The following is a 14911-nucleotide window of genomic DNA, read 5'->3' as shown; positions in this document are numbered from 1 at the left end:
ATCCATGGATATATTGATGAGGACCGCCCACTACCGAACCCAACCATCAAGCTGGGGTTGCCACCACCATGTTGTCGGCCCTCAATTCGCAAGCCGGAGGGACCTCCTTCCCAAACAGGGCGACGATCACTTTGATATGCTGCTCGCGAAGAGGGGTGTCGAAGATGTCCGCAAGCTCAGCAATTGAGTCCTCATTTCTTTCTAAATCTTCCGGGACCAGACCTAGTGCCCGCATGAGCACATTCTCTGCCTGTGTAGCCTTCGCGGGAATCGATGATTTCGCGCGCTTGGCTCCTCGTGTAGTACGTCGTGGCGTGAATGGTTCTACTTCCGGTCTCAGCGATGATTGCACTTCCTGAAGGAGAGGGGGTGCCAACTTGCGGACAAGGGCATTGCAGAACCACTTCAGTTTTCCGAAAGCAGCGACCTCCTGTGGCTTCATGCCACCATTGCATGCCAACTCCACATTTTGCATGTCGCTGTTTACGTGAGGAATTAGCTGGGCGGCCTCGAACTCCTGCATGGACGCCACTTGTCTAGGGGCCCCCTTGTCCCCGCCTGTTTGGGCATCCGTGCCAATCATTGGCACCAACTCACCCAGCAAATTAACCTGGGCACTGATCCCACAGATCCTCCACTTCCCGTCTGGTCTCCGATGGGCCCGTGTGGGGCTGGCTCCAGCGTACACCCAATGGGATCCTGTGTGGAGGGCGAGATCCCAGCCTGCATGTGGCCCTCCACACCTCCCGATACTGCTGCATCTTTGTCTCCCCTGTCGCGTGCCTCCGACCTGGGATCCAGTCCCGCACCAACCACCAAGGTGGGGGCCACTACCATCGCCACCTCCTCCGTCGTGGGGCCATCCAGCTGTGCGACACCACTGACCCGCCAGTCCCGCCCTTGGTCATGTCTGGCCGGGCTGCCAGAAGCCGTATCTCCTCGGGTTCAACATCTTTATCCATCAGGGTCGCATCAAATCGCGCGTGGGAGTCCATCAGAACTGCTTGCTGCATGATTGGTGCCGGAATCATCGCCCCCTCTCCAAAGGACCGTTCTGGAACCACCTGTCCCACCACCTGCCTCCTCGAAGCGCACGCGCCAGTGGGATTCGAAATTCAAATCGTCCCCGTGGCATCCTTGTCCACCTGTCCGGGTCCAGAAGCGATCCGGTCAAAAGCAGACTGACGCACCGTCGGCCTATCGTGGGCGCGGACCCCGGCCCCACCACGGCATCTCTCTCTAGCCTGGGCCATGGGGGGAATCTTCCACTCCGACGATGGCGCTTCGCCGCGGGCCACGCCGCCGGCATAGCTCCGGCCACCTCCCGACCCTCCGGCATTGTCGCCCCTCGAGTCGCGGACCCCAAACTGCCAGCCAAAGTTCTGCGTGTTAGCGCCTCCTCCCATATCCATCTCTGAGTCCGGCAGGCCGCTTTGGCCACTGTCCGACGAGCCGCCTAAGAACCACGGTTCCTTCCCCTCCGGGAACGAAATCACAGAGTCCAGATGTATGAGCACTTTGTATTGCAGAGTCTTGGGCTGGAAAAGCGCCCTCTGCTCCTCCGGCTCCGGCACCGCGAGCCAGCGGCGGGTGGGGATTTGCTCCGGGTCCGCTGTCCAGGCCAGCAACTTGAACGCAGCAAGATCTGAACGAGCAGAGGTCTCCGGCGCAACGGAATCGATGATACATGCACCGCCCAACAAACTCTCAATCACCTCAAGCTCCCATGCGTGCGCCGGGATCCCCTCGATGACCAACCTCACCTTGAAGCGCATGGCCGCGAACACCGCCTGCGACTGCCTGATCCACTGCCGGAACGACAACCTGTGCCCATCAAGCTCCAGCACCGGCCGCCTGCTCAACAGATTCCTGTCCTCCTGTCTAGCAAAGACCACCAGGAAATCCTCCGGCCAGAACTTGTGCACCAAAAATCTGTCCTCAGGGATGCCCATCCTGTCTTTCAGAGCACGCCTCACCAGCTCCGGCGAGATCTCCGACCTGTCCCCACCAATGTACACCACCATGGCTTTGTGAAGCCGATGCTCAATGTCATCCATGGCGCGGGTCCTCCTTACAACGCACAACTCTGACGGCTCCATCTCCGGATCAACCGCCACCTCCAAGCGCGGCACGGCGAGCCGCGGCCATACCGAGTCCGCCGCAGGATCAGCCAAGGGCGGCGGTGGTGCGGCCCTGGCAGAAGCAGCGTGCCTGGCCGACCCAGACCCCACCTCGTCCCGCGGCGCGGAACGGCGAGCCACCTTAGCCGCCGCATCCCGACGGAGCTCCTCCACCGGCGACGGGCTGCGCGGCCGCTTGCACTGCGAGGCAACATGGCCGGGAGCCCGCAGCGGAAGCACACCACCTCATTGGTGCAGTCCTTGAGAAAGTGCCCTTTTGCAAGACACCGAAAGCACTTGTCCCGCATCTCCGGCGAGACCTCCTTCCTCACCGGCGAGGGGCAGCGCGGAGCCCCAGCTGGCAGATCCGCACCCACCCTCCTCTTCCACAGGGTCTTCTTCGAAACAGGGGCCGCCTGCCATGGGGACACACGCCGGCAGGTCTCCGGCACGGCACCCTCCAGCAGAGGCGCGGCCGGTGGCGCGCCGGGCGCCAACGGGCCAGCCACGTCCTCGGCGGATCTCTCGAAAGCCAAGGAGATCCCCAGACCAGAGACGACGGGCCTCTCCCAGGGAACACGGAGTTGACGGAGCGGGGGCTCTCCGCCATGGCCAGGAAGCAGAGAGCGGGGGCGGAGAACAAAGGGGGGAGGTCGGGAGGGTGGGAGTCAATGCAAGAGCGCTCAAGTAATTTCGACCCCAACTCCCCAAGCGGCAGCCGCTCGCCGCCGGCGAAATGCTCACCTACCCCAGCGATCATCGGGGTTATCCTCCGCAGCACGTGGCGGTATCCCCCTTCTCTACCGCCGCCGCCCCCTTCACCGTGGACGGGCTCCATCCCGCGGACCAAACATTCCCCAGCCCTAGCCTCGATGCCCCCGGCGTCACTTCCCTCTACGCGACGGGCGAGTGGGGGAATGCGTCGTGGATGGAAGCCCCTGTGAGATACATGGCCCCGGACGCCGCCGCTTCCGCCTCACCAGGGTATACTGGTAACGCCTTTACCCTACACCAACTCCTGTTACTAGTGCTTTAGTGAACTTGTGATCGATAGATGCGGGAATTCCTTGGGGGTAGCATCTTCTGTTGGTCTGTTGTTCATTCTCGCATAGGTTCGTATGATTGTTAGGTGAACCGATGCAGTGGTTTGATCCATTGTTGAATGGCGAAACTAGCGGCAGTACCGTATGTGCACAATTGAAGATATGAAGGCGGATTGTACATGGTCAAACTAGCCTGTTACAGTTTTTCTTGCGTGCTTGTGCGGAATCAGAGTTAACTACAGCACCTTCTGTTGCTGCCTTATGCTAGATCCTGTGATCAATGGACAGTGGGGTTGGCTGCTGGCATATCTGAGAGCATGATTCCATTTTGACACCTTGCCATTTTGGCATCAGAGGCAGTCATATAAACTGTTTTTTTTTCTTCTCTAAGAGCCGAGCCCTAGCTAGGCTACTTCTGTTCACACGCTAAAATTTTGAGAAGCATACTATACTCTGTTAGTAGGATTTTAACTGGATGGTAGGTATATGTTTGTCAAGTGTTGGATACTACCTTAGAGAAGAAAAGAAGATGCAGATCAATAAAGTTGCCGCAGTGGTTCCCAGAGTATGTGCCATATGGAGCACTATCAAAAACTTCACCTACAATATGCATGACATTGCAAGAAATAATGAAACCATCAGAATTTGATAGAACAATTGATTGGTTTTGTCAATCAAATACTCCCTCCGTCCCAAAATAAGTGACCCAACTTTGTACTAACTTTAGTACAATGTTAGTACAAAATTGAGTCACCTATTTTGGGACGGAGGGAGTAATATACTTACTGAAAATTGTATAACACACTAGCTGAGTACCGTTCTTTTGCTACGTATTTCATACGAAATATATAATAACAGAAAAAAAACAATGTTCTGTCTGTCTTTATTCCTCTCTCTCTCTCAACTTGCCCTTTGTTCTGCTTCCGCCACGTGAATTACAACAGATCATTTTTTTCCCTTTACCCCCTCTTCGTCTGCCCTAGGCACAACCTTTGTCTCTGCCTCCATTGCAGCATCCCAGTTCCATGTCACGTCAATCGACACTGTTTTCAACTTTATCATATCCCTGTCACGGTTTCAGTCACTATGGTGGTGCATGGAGTGCCTTGTTATAATATGGATATCAAAGAAGAGATATGTCTCTATACTACTTAAAAAAAGAACACCATTCCTTTCCTGCCAGACAGAGTGCTTCATCCAACCTTACGTACGTTCCCCACTCCCTTTTCCCTTTGATTTTCCCCCTCCTATCTCTGGTTTTTTCACCTGTTTTCCTTTAAAACCGTCTTAACTGTCCCATCTTTTATTGAAAAACCGAATAAAATCATATTTTTTCTGGTAAGCCAATAAACTCTTACCAAATAAGTGGTTTCTATTTAGATAATAAATCACGGGCAGAATTTTATGAACATTTATTTACACAATCACATTAATATGGGAAGGTAAATCATGGGCTAATGTACTAGAATATTTATACCCTGTTGCAACACACGGGCAATTATCTAGTAATAACCTAACAAACAGATAGTGTGTGCCATATTTATCTGCCCTCTCTGCTCACCCCTCAGAACTGCCTCCACCGTTGTGCACCACTGTGATAATCAACTCCAGCAAATCTCAATTGTGTTTCTTGTTGCTTCTTATAGTAGATTTCAGTGTATAAGAGGGCATGCGACGTAGGAAATTATTAAATAGAAGTGGGGTGGTTGTAATCACAGTTCACCAGGGATCAAACCCCAGGTTTGACGCCCTGTTTGTCTCATTAATGCTTATTTTTCTTCCAGTGGAAGGTGGCATCTCCATCGATACTGATTCCAGTGTATATTGTATACTCGGAATGTATAAAAAAGATAAAATTATTTTTTTGTCAATATTGAAAAAGATAAACTAACTTGTTAATAGTTCTTCATTTATGCTAGTTTGAAACGGTATTTTCTATTTTGGATGTGTGGGTGGTTAATAATTTTTTTAGCAGATAACTTTGCAAGAAGGTGGCCCATTTACTGCTATACATGTTAACAAACTTCTTGTGAAGAACATTTTATTTTGTGTTGGATCAGTTGAAGAGGATGAACTTCAGCAATGAGTAGTTGGACATGATAAAGCTTGGTTAATTGCAATGGGTGCATTATAAAAGGCTCTTGCTTGACATTTTAATTTATGTTGGATTACTTGGAGGAGATCAACTTCAGCAATGAATAATTGCACATAACAACGCTTGCTAATTGCAACGGGTGTATTGTAAAAGGCTCTTGCCTGATAAATAAACTAATTAAGTTAATACATGAGCAAGCAGAGCAACCCTCACCAATCCAGGAACTTGTCGAGAAAGTTCAGTCTACTAATGGTTTTGTACTATAAGTTCGCTGTCAGCAACAGAATGCCTTCCTAAGTAAACTGTTTGATCATATTGGTGCTGAAAATGCAGGACATTATCATCTGAATAAGGATCTTTCAGGCCCTGCGACAAGCCCCATTGATGTTGCTCCTTCATTTCCTGTTAAGAGTCTGACAAGTGAAATCACAGTTGGAAATATTTCCTGTCGAGCAGCAGAGGCAGAGAAAAATGCAAACACTCAAATACTTACAAAAGAAGGTCAAGAACACTCTCACTGCCATCCAGATGCCGAGGAGAACTTGTTGCAGATGTCTGACTCTAGCTCTAGGAATCAGGCCACATTCCTGAAGCTAATACACAATTTGTCAGTAGTGCTTCTGTCTACTTGCAATGGTGGTTCTTCGTTACAGGAATATGAAGAGAAGATTCTGAAATCTGTTATTCGAAATCTTAAAGCTGCTTCTTCCAAAGGAGGCAAGGTACTTTGCAAATGCCTTTATATCGCATAGTTATTTATGTCACAATTTTTAGACCATAGAAAAGCTGCCAGATTTATAGAGAGCTTCACAACCTGAATATGCTACGAATATGTGATGATAACTGGTAAATTGTTGCAATCCAAAATACTAGACCTGCAATATAGCTCCACCAAAACAGGAAAATCAACTTAGACATACTATTACCGAGACGACCGTACTAAATTCAGATAACAAAATGTTTTGCTCAGCTACAACCGGAAATTGTAGTTCATGAAAACCAGTGTAACACTTGAGATGTTCTGATTAGAAGTTTGAACTCAGTGATGAAATTCAGATATATTAGTTTTATTAACTGATGGAAGATATGAAAGTTGTTAAAACACCCGACGTAACCGGTGCTTGTGATATGAGTATATGATTCATATTTACAGAAAATATGTCGTTAGTCATTACTTTCACTTCTTTGACCTGGTACATTTATCCTCCTGTACTAGTTCCCCTTCAAGTGGCATGCAAAAATAATGTTGCTTTTCAGACATTAAATATACATATGGACTGTTTGTTGGTTAGCTTTTACTCATTTCTGTTTTTCTGTCTTGTACAAGGCTACATTAAAAAGCGATGATTGTTTGAGGGACTCCGTTCAAATCAGTTGCTTGAGAAACAATTTGTTGGTGGCAATGCCTGAACACTCAGTGTCAGAGAGCACAGATTCAGAATTTAAGACATCTATTTCACAGGTAACTTTGGTCATATTTGGAATACATTGATTCTTAATTTGGACGAACAATTCTTTTTTTCGAGTATGAACCTCATGTATTCTTATGTTCAGGCTCTTTCTAAGCTCCCAGAGGGTAATATGCTCGATGATACTGAAGTTTCTCAAGTGTCAATTTACAAAAAATTATGGTTTGAAGCAGAAGCTTCGGTGTGTAAACTCAAATATGAGCTTCAACGTTCCCGTATGAAGCTTGCAACAATGGAAGTTTTCAGCAACACGCAAACAGGTGTAACGATGTGATTGTGAATTACTGTATTTGGATATTTATCGAGGTTCTCTATATGCTTCAATATCCTTACTTACCTATGTAACTTTTTTGGGTCAATGCAGTTCCAATTGACCCGTCAGAAAGTGAAAAAGCCTCCAGAGTAACCATATCTGATGGCCAACCACGTAATCATGCCAAATATTGCAGTTCATGTGCTGCGACCTTGCAATGTCATGGAGGAGGTAGTGAGAGCAGTCAATCTTCTTCTCTGATAAATAGAGTGACAACTCAACATTCCACTTATGTTTTAGCTGCTCAAGTCCCGGCTGCTTCCCCAGTGCCTCCGTCGCCTGCATTGGTGTCACAGCCTTACACGGCCGCGCCCGACAATCCTTCAGAACCATACTGTGGTTACTGTCATAAGTTGGGGCTCACCCCTCATCCATGCTACAAGAAGAATGATCAAGGAGACAATATTTTTAGTGGCGCCTCTTCTCTGCCAGGTCCATGCCAGAGCTCCTCCACCGGCCAGGAGCTTCTCACTCAACCACCACCACCTCCTCCTTCAGATATATCATCTCCAGGGTCCATTATTGCTACAAATAAGAGCATCGTAAATGGTCTTGATGCTGAAATATTTGCTCAAATGAAAGTTCTGGAATCCCGTATTGATAATATAAGCTCTTTGGGTGAGAGTAAGTGTGAGAGGCAGCAAGAACCTAGCAAGGGATCATACCCCGTTGAAGATGATGTTTTGGCGAGGCTGAGAATTTTGAAGTCCCGCCCTGATTACATAACCTCGTTGGGTTTGGAAAGCAGCAACCATCAGCTAGACACAAGTATACATGCATCAGATGAGGTTCATGAAATGTTTGCTCGATTGAAAGTTTTGGAGTCCCGCATTGACAAAATAAGCCCTTTGGGTGACAACAAGTGTGAACAGCAGGAAAAAGGAAGTGAGGGATTATATCCAGTCGAAGATGCTGTTTTGGCGAGGCTACAAATTTTGAAGTCCTGTGCTGATAATACTTCTCTGGGTATGGAAAGCAACAAACAGCAGCTAAATGCAAGCACGGACATATCAGATGAGGTTGAAGATGTTATTATGGCTAGGCTGGAAATTTTGAAGTCCCATCCAGATGTGGAGGCATCCTCCATTGAGGCTGTTGAAGGTGTGGAGCACCCTTGTGCTGTGGGGCTGCGAGTCTCTAGTCACCAGTTACTTCCATCGCCTGCTGCAGTGTTCGAGAAAACAACATTGCTATCGGCTACCGAACCACTAGAGGTCACTGGAGAGACTCCAGCCATCCTGATCTCGTCGTCTAACAAAGCACCACCTTTGTGTAGACTTAAAGATGCACCTTCAGTGATGGAGAAAGATCATTCAGGGTTGGCAGAGGAAGCTCTGCATTCTGCGCCGTTGTTAAGTGTGCCCCAAGAAGCCGGGGGCTTGGCACAAAAGACTGCAAAAGCTAAGCGCCATCCGCACGGGCCTACGCCAAGAAGATTTCGTCTTCCTTCCACCGTCAAAATAAAGTGTCCCATCTCAGAGTAGGGGGCACAGGCTATATTGCTTAGGAGGCTGGGCATGGTAAAGAAGGATGAAGTGGATGAACGTGCCATCGACAGATGTTTGACGGTCTTGGGGGGTTCTTTTCCTAAAAGCTTGCTCCAGGCTATTTTCTGCGGTTCAAACATGGTGAAGGGCACTCCTGGTGAGTTATGGGGTATCTCGGCCCGCGATGTTATCTTCTGATTTCCCCGTCCCTGTTTGTGGTGCAACCTTGCCATATCTAGGGATCGTTGTAAGCCTCCTTGGTGAGTAGCTAGGTGTTGCTGTAGTGTTGTCTCTTGCTGGTGTCAAGGTAGGGCATTCGGACGGGTAGATGGTTTCGTTGTAAACCCGAAAAACCATGTTTGGCCTCGAACTGTGGGGGAACTATCATGTTTGCAGGGCAGGGTCTGAAGCAAACCCCTGATCGCTGATCTCCTCTTCAGTTCACCGGCCGGTAAGACGGATTTCTGCCAGCGTTAGCATGTGCTCAAGGTGAACTTGTTCCATGATGGCTAATAGGCGATCAAACCAATCTGGAACTGTTTAAGCTCGATCGTGTTGCTCCGAAACGTTGAGGCAGATTTTTGATATGCTATTACATTGGCAGGAACCTGCCATACCTACTGCGCAGTCATTTTCGTTTCTCTGTTTGGTCAACGGATTGTGCTGTAGTGCGTATATCGGCTAGCTTGGTACATCACCTACTCGCACCTGGCACTGATAGATTAAACGAACCTGCGAGCCATGTGATGTTAGTTCTGAGAGTGAGAGGTACGTATGTACACAATGCACAGGATGGCTGCCGCTCGTTCACTTCGGCATGCACGTCAAGGTCAAGTGTCTGGCTCGGAGCCGTTTCAAGAGTCCGCGCGTACGTCCAGGTCTGGCCGGCCGGGGGACATATACACCGGACGTAAGGTACAACCGTGCCGTGCTTATACAGGCATACAGGGGTCAGGGTAGGCACAAGTGTACGTACGTACTATAGAACACATATGCACAAGCATGCAGCGTGGTTCGGTGCAGGCCAAAAACCAGAGGGGAATAATAAGTCAACACGGTCAATGTTGCAGTCGCGGCAGGCAGGCTGTGCTCCCGGCGGGTCCGCGTGCCGACCGGCCACAGGTCGACGCCAGTGGCAGTACCGCAGCAATAGACACGGTGCATGGGTGGTATCTTTATCCTGCCCGCAGCGGCAGCTAGCGCGCGCGGCAGGTACGTGCGTCAGTCAGTACGCGCAGCTAGCCCGGCCCGGAGAAGATGATGCACATGCAGCGGCGTCGGCCTAGCTCAGTGTGGATCGATCCCACGCCTCCATGTGCAACATGCGGTGCGTACACATCCCTCCATGGCAAGTCATGGAAGGCTGATGTGATCCTCAACCAAAAAGAGGAAGGCTGATGATGGTGATGCACCGGCGGCAGCGAGCGTACGTAAGGGTAGCTATAGGTAGGATGCTCCATCCATCAAGTTGAACGTACGACGGGTGGGCGCGGGCGTCGTGCAAGGCGGGCGGGCACGCGCGCGCGGCGGCGGCCGGCCCATGCATGTCTCGATCGTGCCGTGGAGGAAACAAACCTAAAGCGCGCGGAGGCGGCTCAAGTTGGTCCCGGCTGCCGGTGGCCGCATGCGGCGCGTGCGCACTGTACGTACCGTGGACGCGGTGGGGATGGATGGAACTCGATCGAACCAGATCGTACATCTTCAGCCAAGCATGGCCGTGAACAGTGCCCATGGAAGGAGAATAAGAGATCCCCATGTCACGTAGTAGTGCGTACGTACGTACATACGTGCAGAGAGAGCCAGCTAGAGCCTTTGACAATTGCGATAGCAGCACGCACCGTGCGTCCTACCACCGCAGTGCTCCATCCATGTAGCACAATATATGCTGCACTGTAGCAGCATAACATCGATCATGCGGCGCGGCGCCGTAGATGCGTCGCGTACCTTCCATCCGTCTGGCCATCCTGGCTTCCTCTTCACTCTCGTTACGTACTTACCGTGATGCGTCGCCTTCGCCGATCGATCGAGGGGGGTCCCCTGCTATCGCCACCGGCCCCCTTTTGATCGATCGACCGGCCGGGCCATTACTGAATGCATGCCCTAGCTAAGCTAGCGCGGTGGCCGGGTGGCTGTGTGGCGCGCTGTGCGTACGTACGTAGATCCTCCCCCACCACGCACCGCGAGCTCTCACGGGCCGGCCGGGACCCCTTCGTCTCCCTCTCTCATGCATGCACGCGCGTCTCTGCGTCGAGGGCCTAGCGGCCTAGCTTAGCTCCGTCTCTAGGCGGATTCATTAACATCATGCGCTGCAAACCATATGCAGACTCACTGTGCTTAACTATATGTAGGACGTATCCATGATTCATGAATGCTAGGTCTGGGGATCCTATGGAATATCTATGCTCAGGCCCAGTTATGACGTGCATGTGGCGTAGCAGATATAATAGGCGCTCATTTGATAGATCCATTAACTAAAAGGTGGAAATTGCTTTAAAAGATCAAAAGGAGTTTATTCGACCGAGCTGATTTGGCCGTATGCATGACCGATGCGGTGCATGTCGAAATATATTTTCCGCCCCTCTTCGCCAGTTCATTCTTTTGAATAAATTGGCTAGTGCATAAATTCAAAATAGTATCCAAACCAAGAGATCTTCGGTTCAAGACCTTGCCAACGCATCATTAAAAAAATTTGCGGCCTACATCGATCACACATCTAAGGACCACAAAAGCCTAGGCCTTAGGGGAAGTGTTGAAATATATTGCTTGCCTCTCTCCATGAGTTAGGACTGATATTTTTCCTCATGCTCACATATACTTAGGGCTTGACAGTTGAGTGGAATAATGGTAATTTTTAGAAATTTTCCTATTACTAATTAACGGGGTTATATTTTTCCCATGTACTAGTATTTTGCGTAATGGGATTGGTTTAAAATTATATAGCAATTCTCCATTTACTCCAATCTCTTGTAGGATTCCAAACATTCTTAGCAATCTCAAGCTTTCAGTCCATTGAAAAGTCTAATGCAGCACCTCCCTTTACCTGGCCTCATTCTTTCTGTCAATGAAAAAACTAGCATGCAAGTATTTCGGATGCGCGTCGTATGGGGCATGAGGAGGAGAAGGAAGGGGAAGAGGGGGAGGACAGGAGGCGGCTGGCTGGCCTGATTAGCTATAAAATGAGAAAATTTAGAGTAAATGCATTTTTTAAGTGTAGAAAAATAACATGGGAGGTTTTGAGTAAATTGTGGAATTAAGGATTTTTTCTTCTCAAAAGCAAGAATCAAAGTTTTTGGCCATCATATTTTCCCTCTAATTTCTAGTTTTATTATCGGAAATGTTAACGCCCATACGTGTGGGCGTTTGCATCTCGCCCACACGCGTGGATCCGCGTCCGTTCGTGAGCGCACGGATCTTGGCATGTTTCTAGTGCCACGTAGGACTGGCCTGGTGTGTGGGCGTTCAGCCGGTCGCCCACACGGCCGTTTCACCACACAGGAGGGGCTGGTGTGTGGGCGTTCAGCAGTTCGCCCAGACGCCACTTTGCACGCACACACAAGGGCTCGTGTGTGGGCATTTGGCATCTTGTCCACGCCCTTCTCCTCTCCCACACCCAAGCTACTAGTTGCCATGTGTTTTTGCACTGCACATGGCAACTGCCCCTAGTGTGCTTTTATAAGTAGGTGGCAACTCTCTTTTTTTACCCGAGTTTGCCATGTGTTTTTCAGGGTACACGACAACTGCCTAGTGTGCACGTAAGCAGATGGCAACTCTCTTTTACCGAGTTGTCATATGTTTTTGCATGGTACATGACAACTGCCCTAACATGCACGTAAGCAGATGGCAACTCTTCCTTTTTACATGGCAACTGCCCTAGCATGCTTGTGAGCACATGGCAACTCTCTCAACTGCCTAGTGTTAGTATGTGGCAACTCCTAAAGTTATGAAATCATGGCAACTATATTAGATCAGACCATACATGGCAACTGCAGTTGAGCAACCATGGCAACTGCAGTTGTCCGACATGGCAACCGTAGTTCAGCGACATGACAACTGCAATTAAACGAACATGGACGAGGGTCTGGACCATGGCAACTGCGGGCGCGCGGTGACCGTCACCCGTGGCGTGCGGGACCAGGAGGTACGAGGCCTGACATACGGGCGTGTGGGCGTTATCAACTTCGCCCACACGCACGCGTGTGAGAGGGATCGGGAGAGAAAAAAGAGGCGTGTAGGCGCTAATTGTTTTGCCCACACGTAGGTGTGTGGGCTGTTCCTCTTATACACCACACAAAATGTGTGGACGGACTCCCTAACGCCCACACGTGTGGCACTCATCGGCGTCCTTTATTATTTGTGTTCTCTCTAATTGCTTGAGTGATCTCCCTCATAATATTTGGAAATTAATCATTTTATGTTCTGGTTTTGAACGATTTTAAGGGAAAAGAATATATATGCCTTTTTTGAGAGAGATGTGCCTTTTTAGTTCCCCAAATTTGACACATTCCCGCTCCTCACATTTTTTGTATTTTCTCACTTATAATTTCTTTTCTGAAGCTCTCTAGGCTCTACATTAGTTGATGGGCAAAAAATAACCATCTTCTTGCATATTTTCTCCTTTCTAAAATATAAGACATGTACTATAATTTATCGCGGTCTTCACACGCTGATTGCGATTTTCAGTTAATTATGTGTCTACAAAGTCAGTTAAAATCCATGGAACACGCGCGCACAAATTAAAACCTGGTCTGGCTCCGCACTGGACGGGTTCCCAGTAGGATGTGCAACATATACTACATACAAGATGTTCGATGTTGGATGTACGTACTCTGGGAAAAGCAAAGCTCTCCTTGACAGCAGCATGACTGCACGGAGCTCCTGATCAGTTACTGAATTAAAAAGAAATGCAGCAGCCTTCCATTTTTATTCATCTGATCTGCAGCGTCTCCCCATATGCTTTATATGTGCAAATATATTAAATAACCATATCTTCATCCTAATCTAGCTAGGCTAGCAGCTATCTTTGTCACCTCCTGCTTTAACCCCAGCGATAATATAAGTGAGCGTACGCTGTGATCAGCGCGCGGTTTCATTGGGCGGTCTCGATCTGATCGAGCATTATGATTGCAGGTGCTGGCCGCCCTGAAGCCGATAACCTAATTAATCTTGCCCTTCCATCGGCAGCTCGACACCTCAGGATCTCAAAAGGCCGCCCCTCGAGATCTTAATTGGAACGTACGCGTACTTGCGGCTAAGCTGCCTGCAGTGTGTGCATATGATTATCATCTCGACATGCATTTCAGTGAAAGTTGGATCGATCGACCGGGGCACGAGACGAGATGCATGAGCCCTTTTGGTCTAAAAAACAACCATGCATCATCGATCGATCTCAATTCTCAACATGCATGTGTACATCCAGCTCAGCAAAAATTACATCAAGACATCTCTGCCGCTGAGTATTTATCATTCAAAGCGTAGCCATGCACGCGCACATATGCACTGTTTGCTTCTGTACGTACCGTAGTGTCCTCATCAAATTAACTTCTCATCAGAGCAGAGATTTACCATGTACGCAGAACGCATTCCGGAGGCCGGCCGGCCGGTCCCCCACGGAATCTGGGAGGCGAACTGGTTAGGAAATTGCCATGGTCTCAGCCGGGACCTCTCTCTTAGCTTGATAACAATACGATCCACTTGCGCGAATCACGCGCCCATGCCGCCCGCGTGGTTTATTGCATCTGAGAAAAACTATGCGAGTGCAGAGAAAGCAAGCAGTTCGATTCTAGACGAGCTAATCAAATCCGTACAAGTATAATCTGGCAAGGTATAGCTAGGTTTTTCGGCCAGATTTACAGTTGATCTTAGAGAGCAACAAATTAACTGCAGTACTCATCTAAGAAGCTAAGCTTGGCGACTACAGGTACAGGTCGGCAATCCCTTAGTATATTCAGCACTTCAAGTGTAGCGAACTTATGAATGCACCCGTCGAATGGGACAGTATACGATGATTCTGTCAGCCCAGGGGGCGACGAACCTGCAGGCGGCTAGCTAGCCGCAGATTAAGTTACTGTTGAGCACTTGTCCGCAGCAAAGGACAGGAGACGCGGTCAAGTTTCACGTAGCCGAGGCCAGGAAATGATATCAATAACATGGCGCAGGTGGTGCATGCTGCGCGCGCTGACAGTTCTAAATGGACAGGAGGTACAACAGTAAACTACTGCATCATACAGCATATGCGTGTCATCAATACCTGTGTGTCATACATGAATTGAAATAAATACCGCACAGCAGCGCTGGCGCCACCGGAATATAGTTCGTACTGATCCATGGAGCAGTGATCATCAGAAGTTGATCAGAGTTTTGTGCCGTATGGTTCGTCCCTTAGTT

General features: G+C 49.1%; 1 protein-coding gene and 1 pseudogene across 1 annotated transcript; one reads left to right on the top strand and one right to left on the bottom strand.

The window, feature by feature from the left end:
- Positions 1-1115: 1115 nt before the first annotated feature.
- On the bottom strand, positions 1116-2776 carry LOC147991258 (uncharacterized; annotated as a pseudogene).
- On the top strand, positions 2734-9075 carry LOC125512349 (uncharacterized). The gene is made up of 5 exons (XM_048677443.2): positions 2734-3112; positions 5592-5980; positions 6586-6720; positions 6813-6987; positions 7092-9075. The coding sequence occupies exons 1-5, from the start codon at positions 2857-2859 to the stop codon at positions 8522-8524; spliced, it is 2388 nt and encodes a 795-aa protein (XP_048533400.2). The 5' UTR covers positions 2734-2856; the 3' UTR covers positions 8525-9075.
- The last annotated feature ends 5836 nt before the right edge of the window (positions 9076-14911 follow it).

The sequence above is a fragment of the Triticum urartu genome, chromosome 1A (assembly GCF_056163025.1).
Source record: "Triticum urartu cultivar PI428250 chromosome 1A, HENAU_Tu73, whole genome shotgun sequence".
Classification (NCBI taxonomy): domain Eukaryota; kingdom Viridiplantae; phylum Streptophyta; class Magnoliopsida; order Poales; family Poaceae; genus Triticum; species Triticum urartu.
Note: the sequence above shows the minus strand (reverse complement) of the source record. Positions and strands in the feature narration are given on the sequence as shown.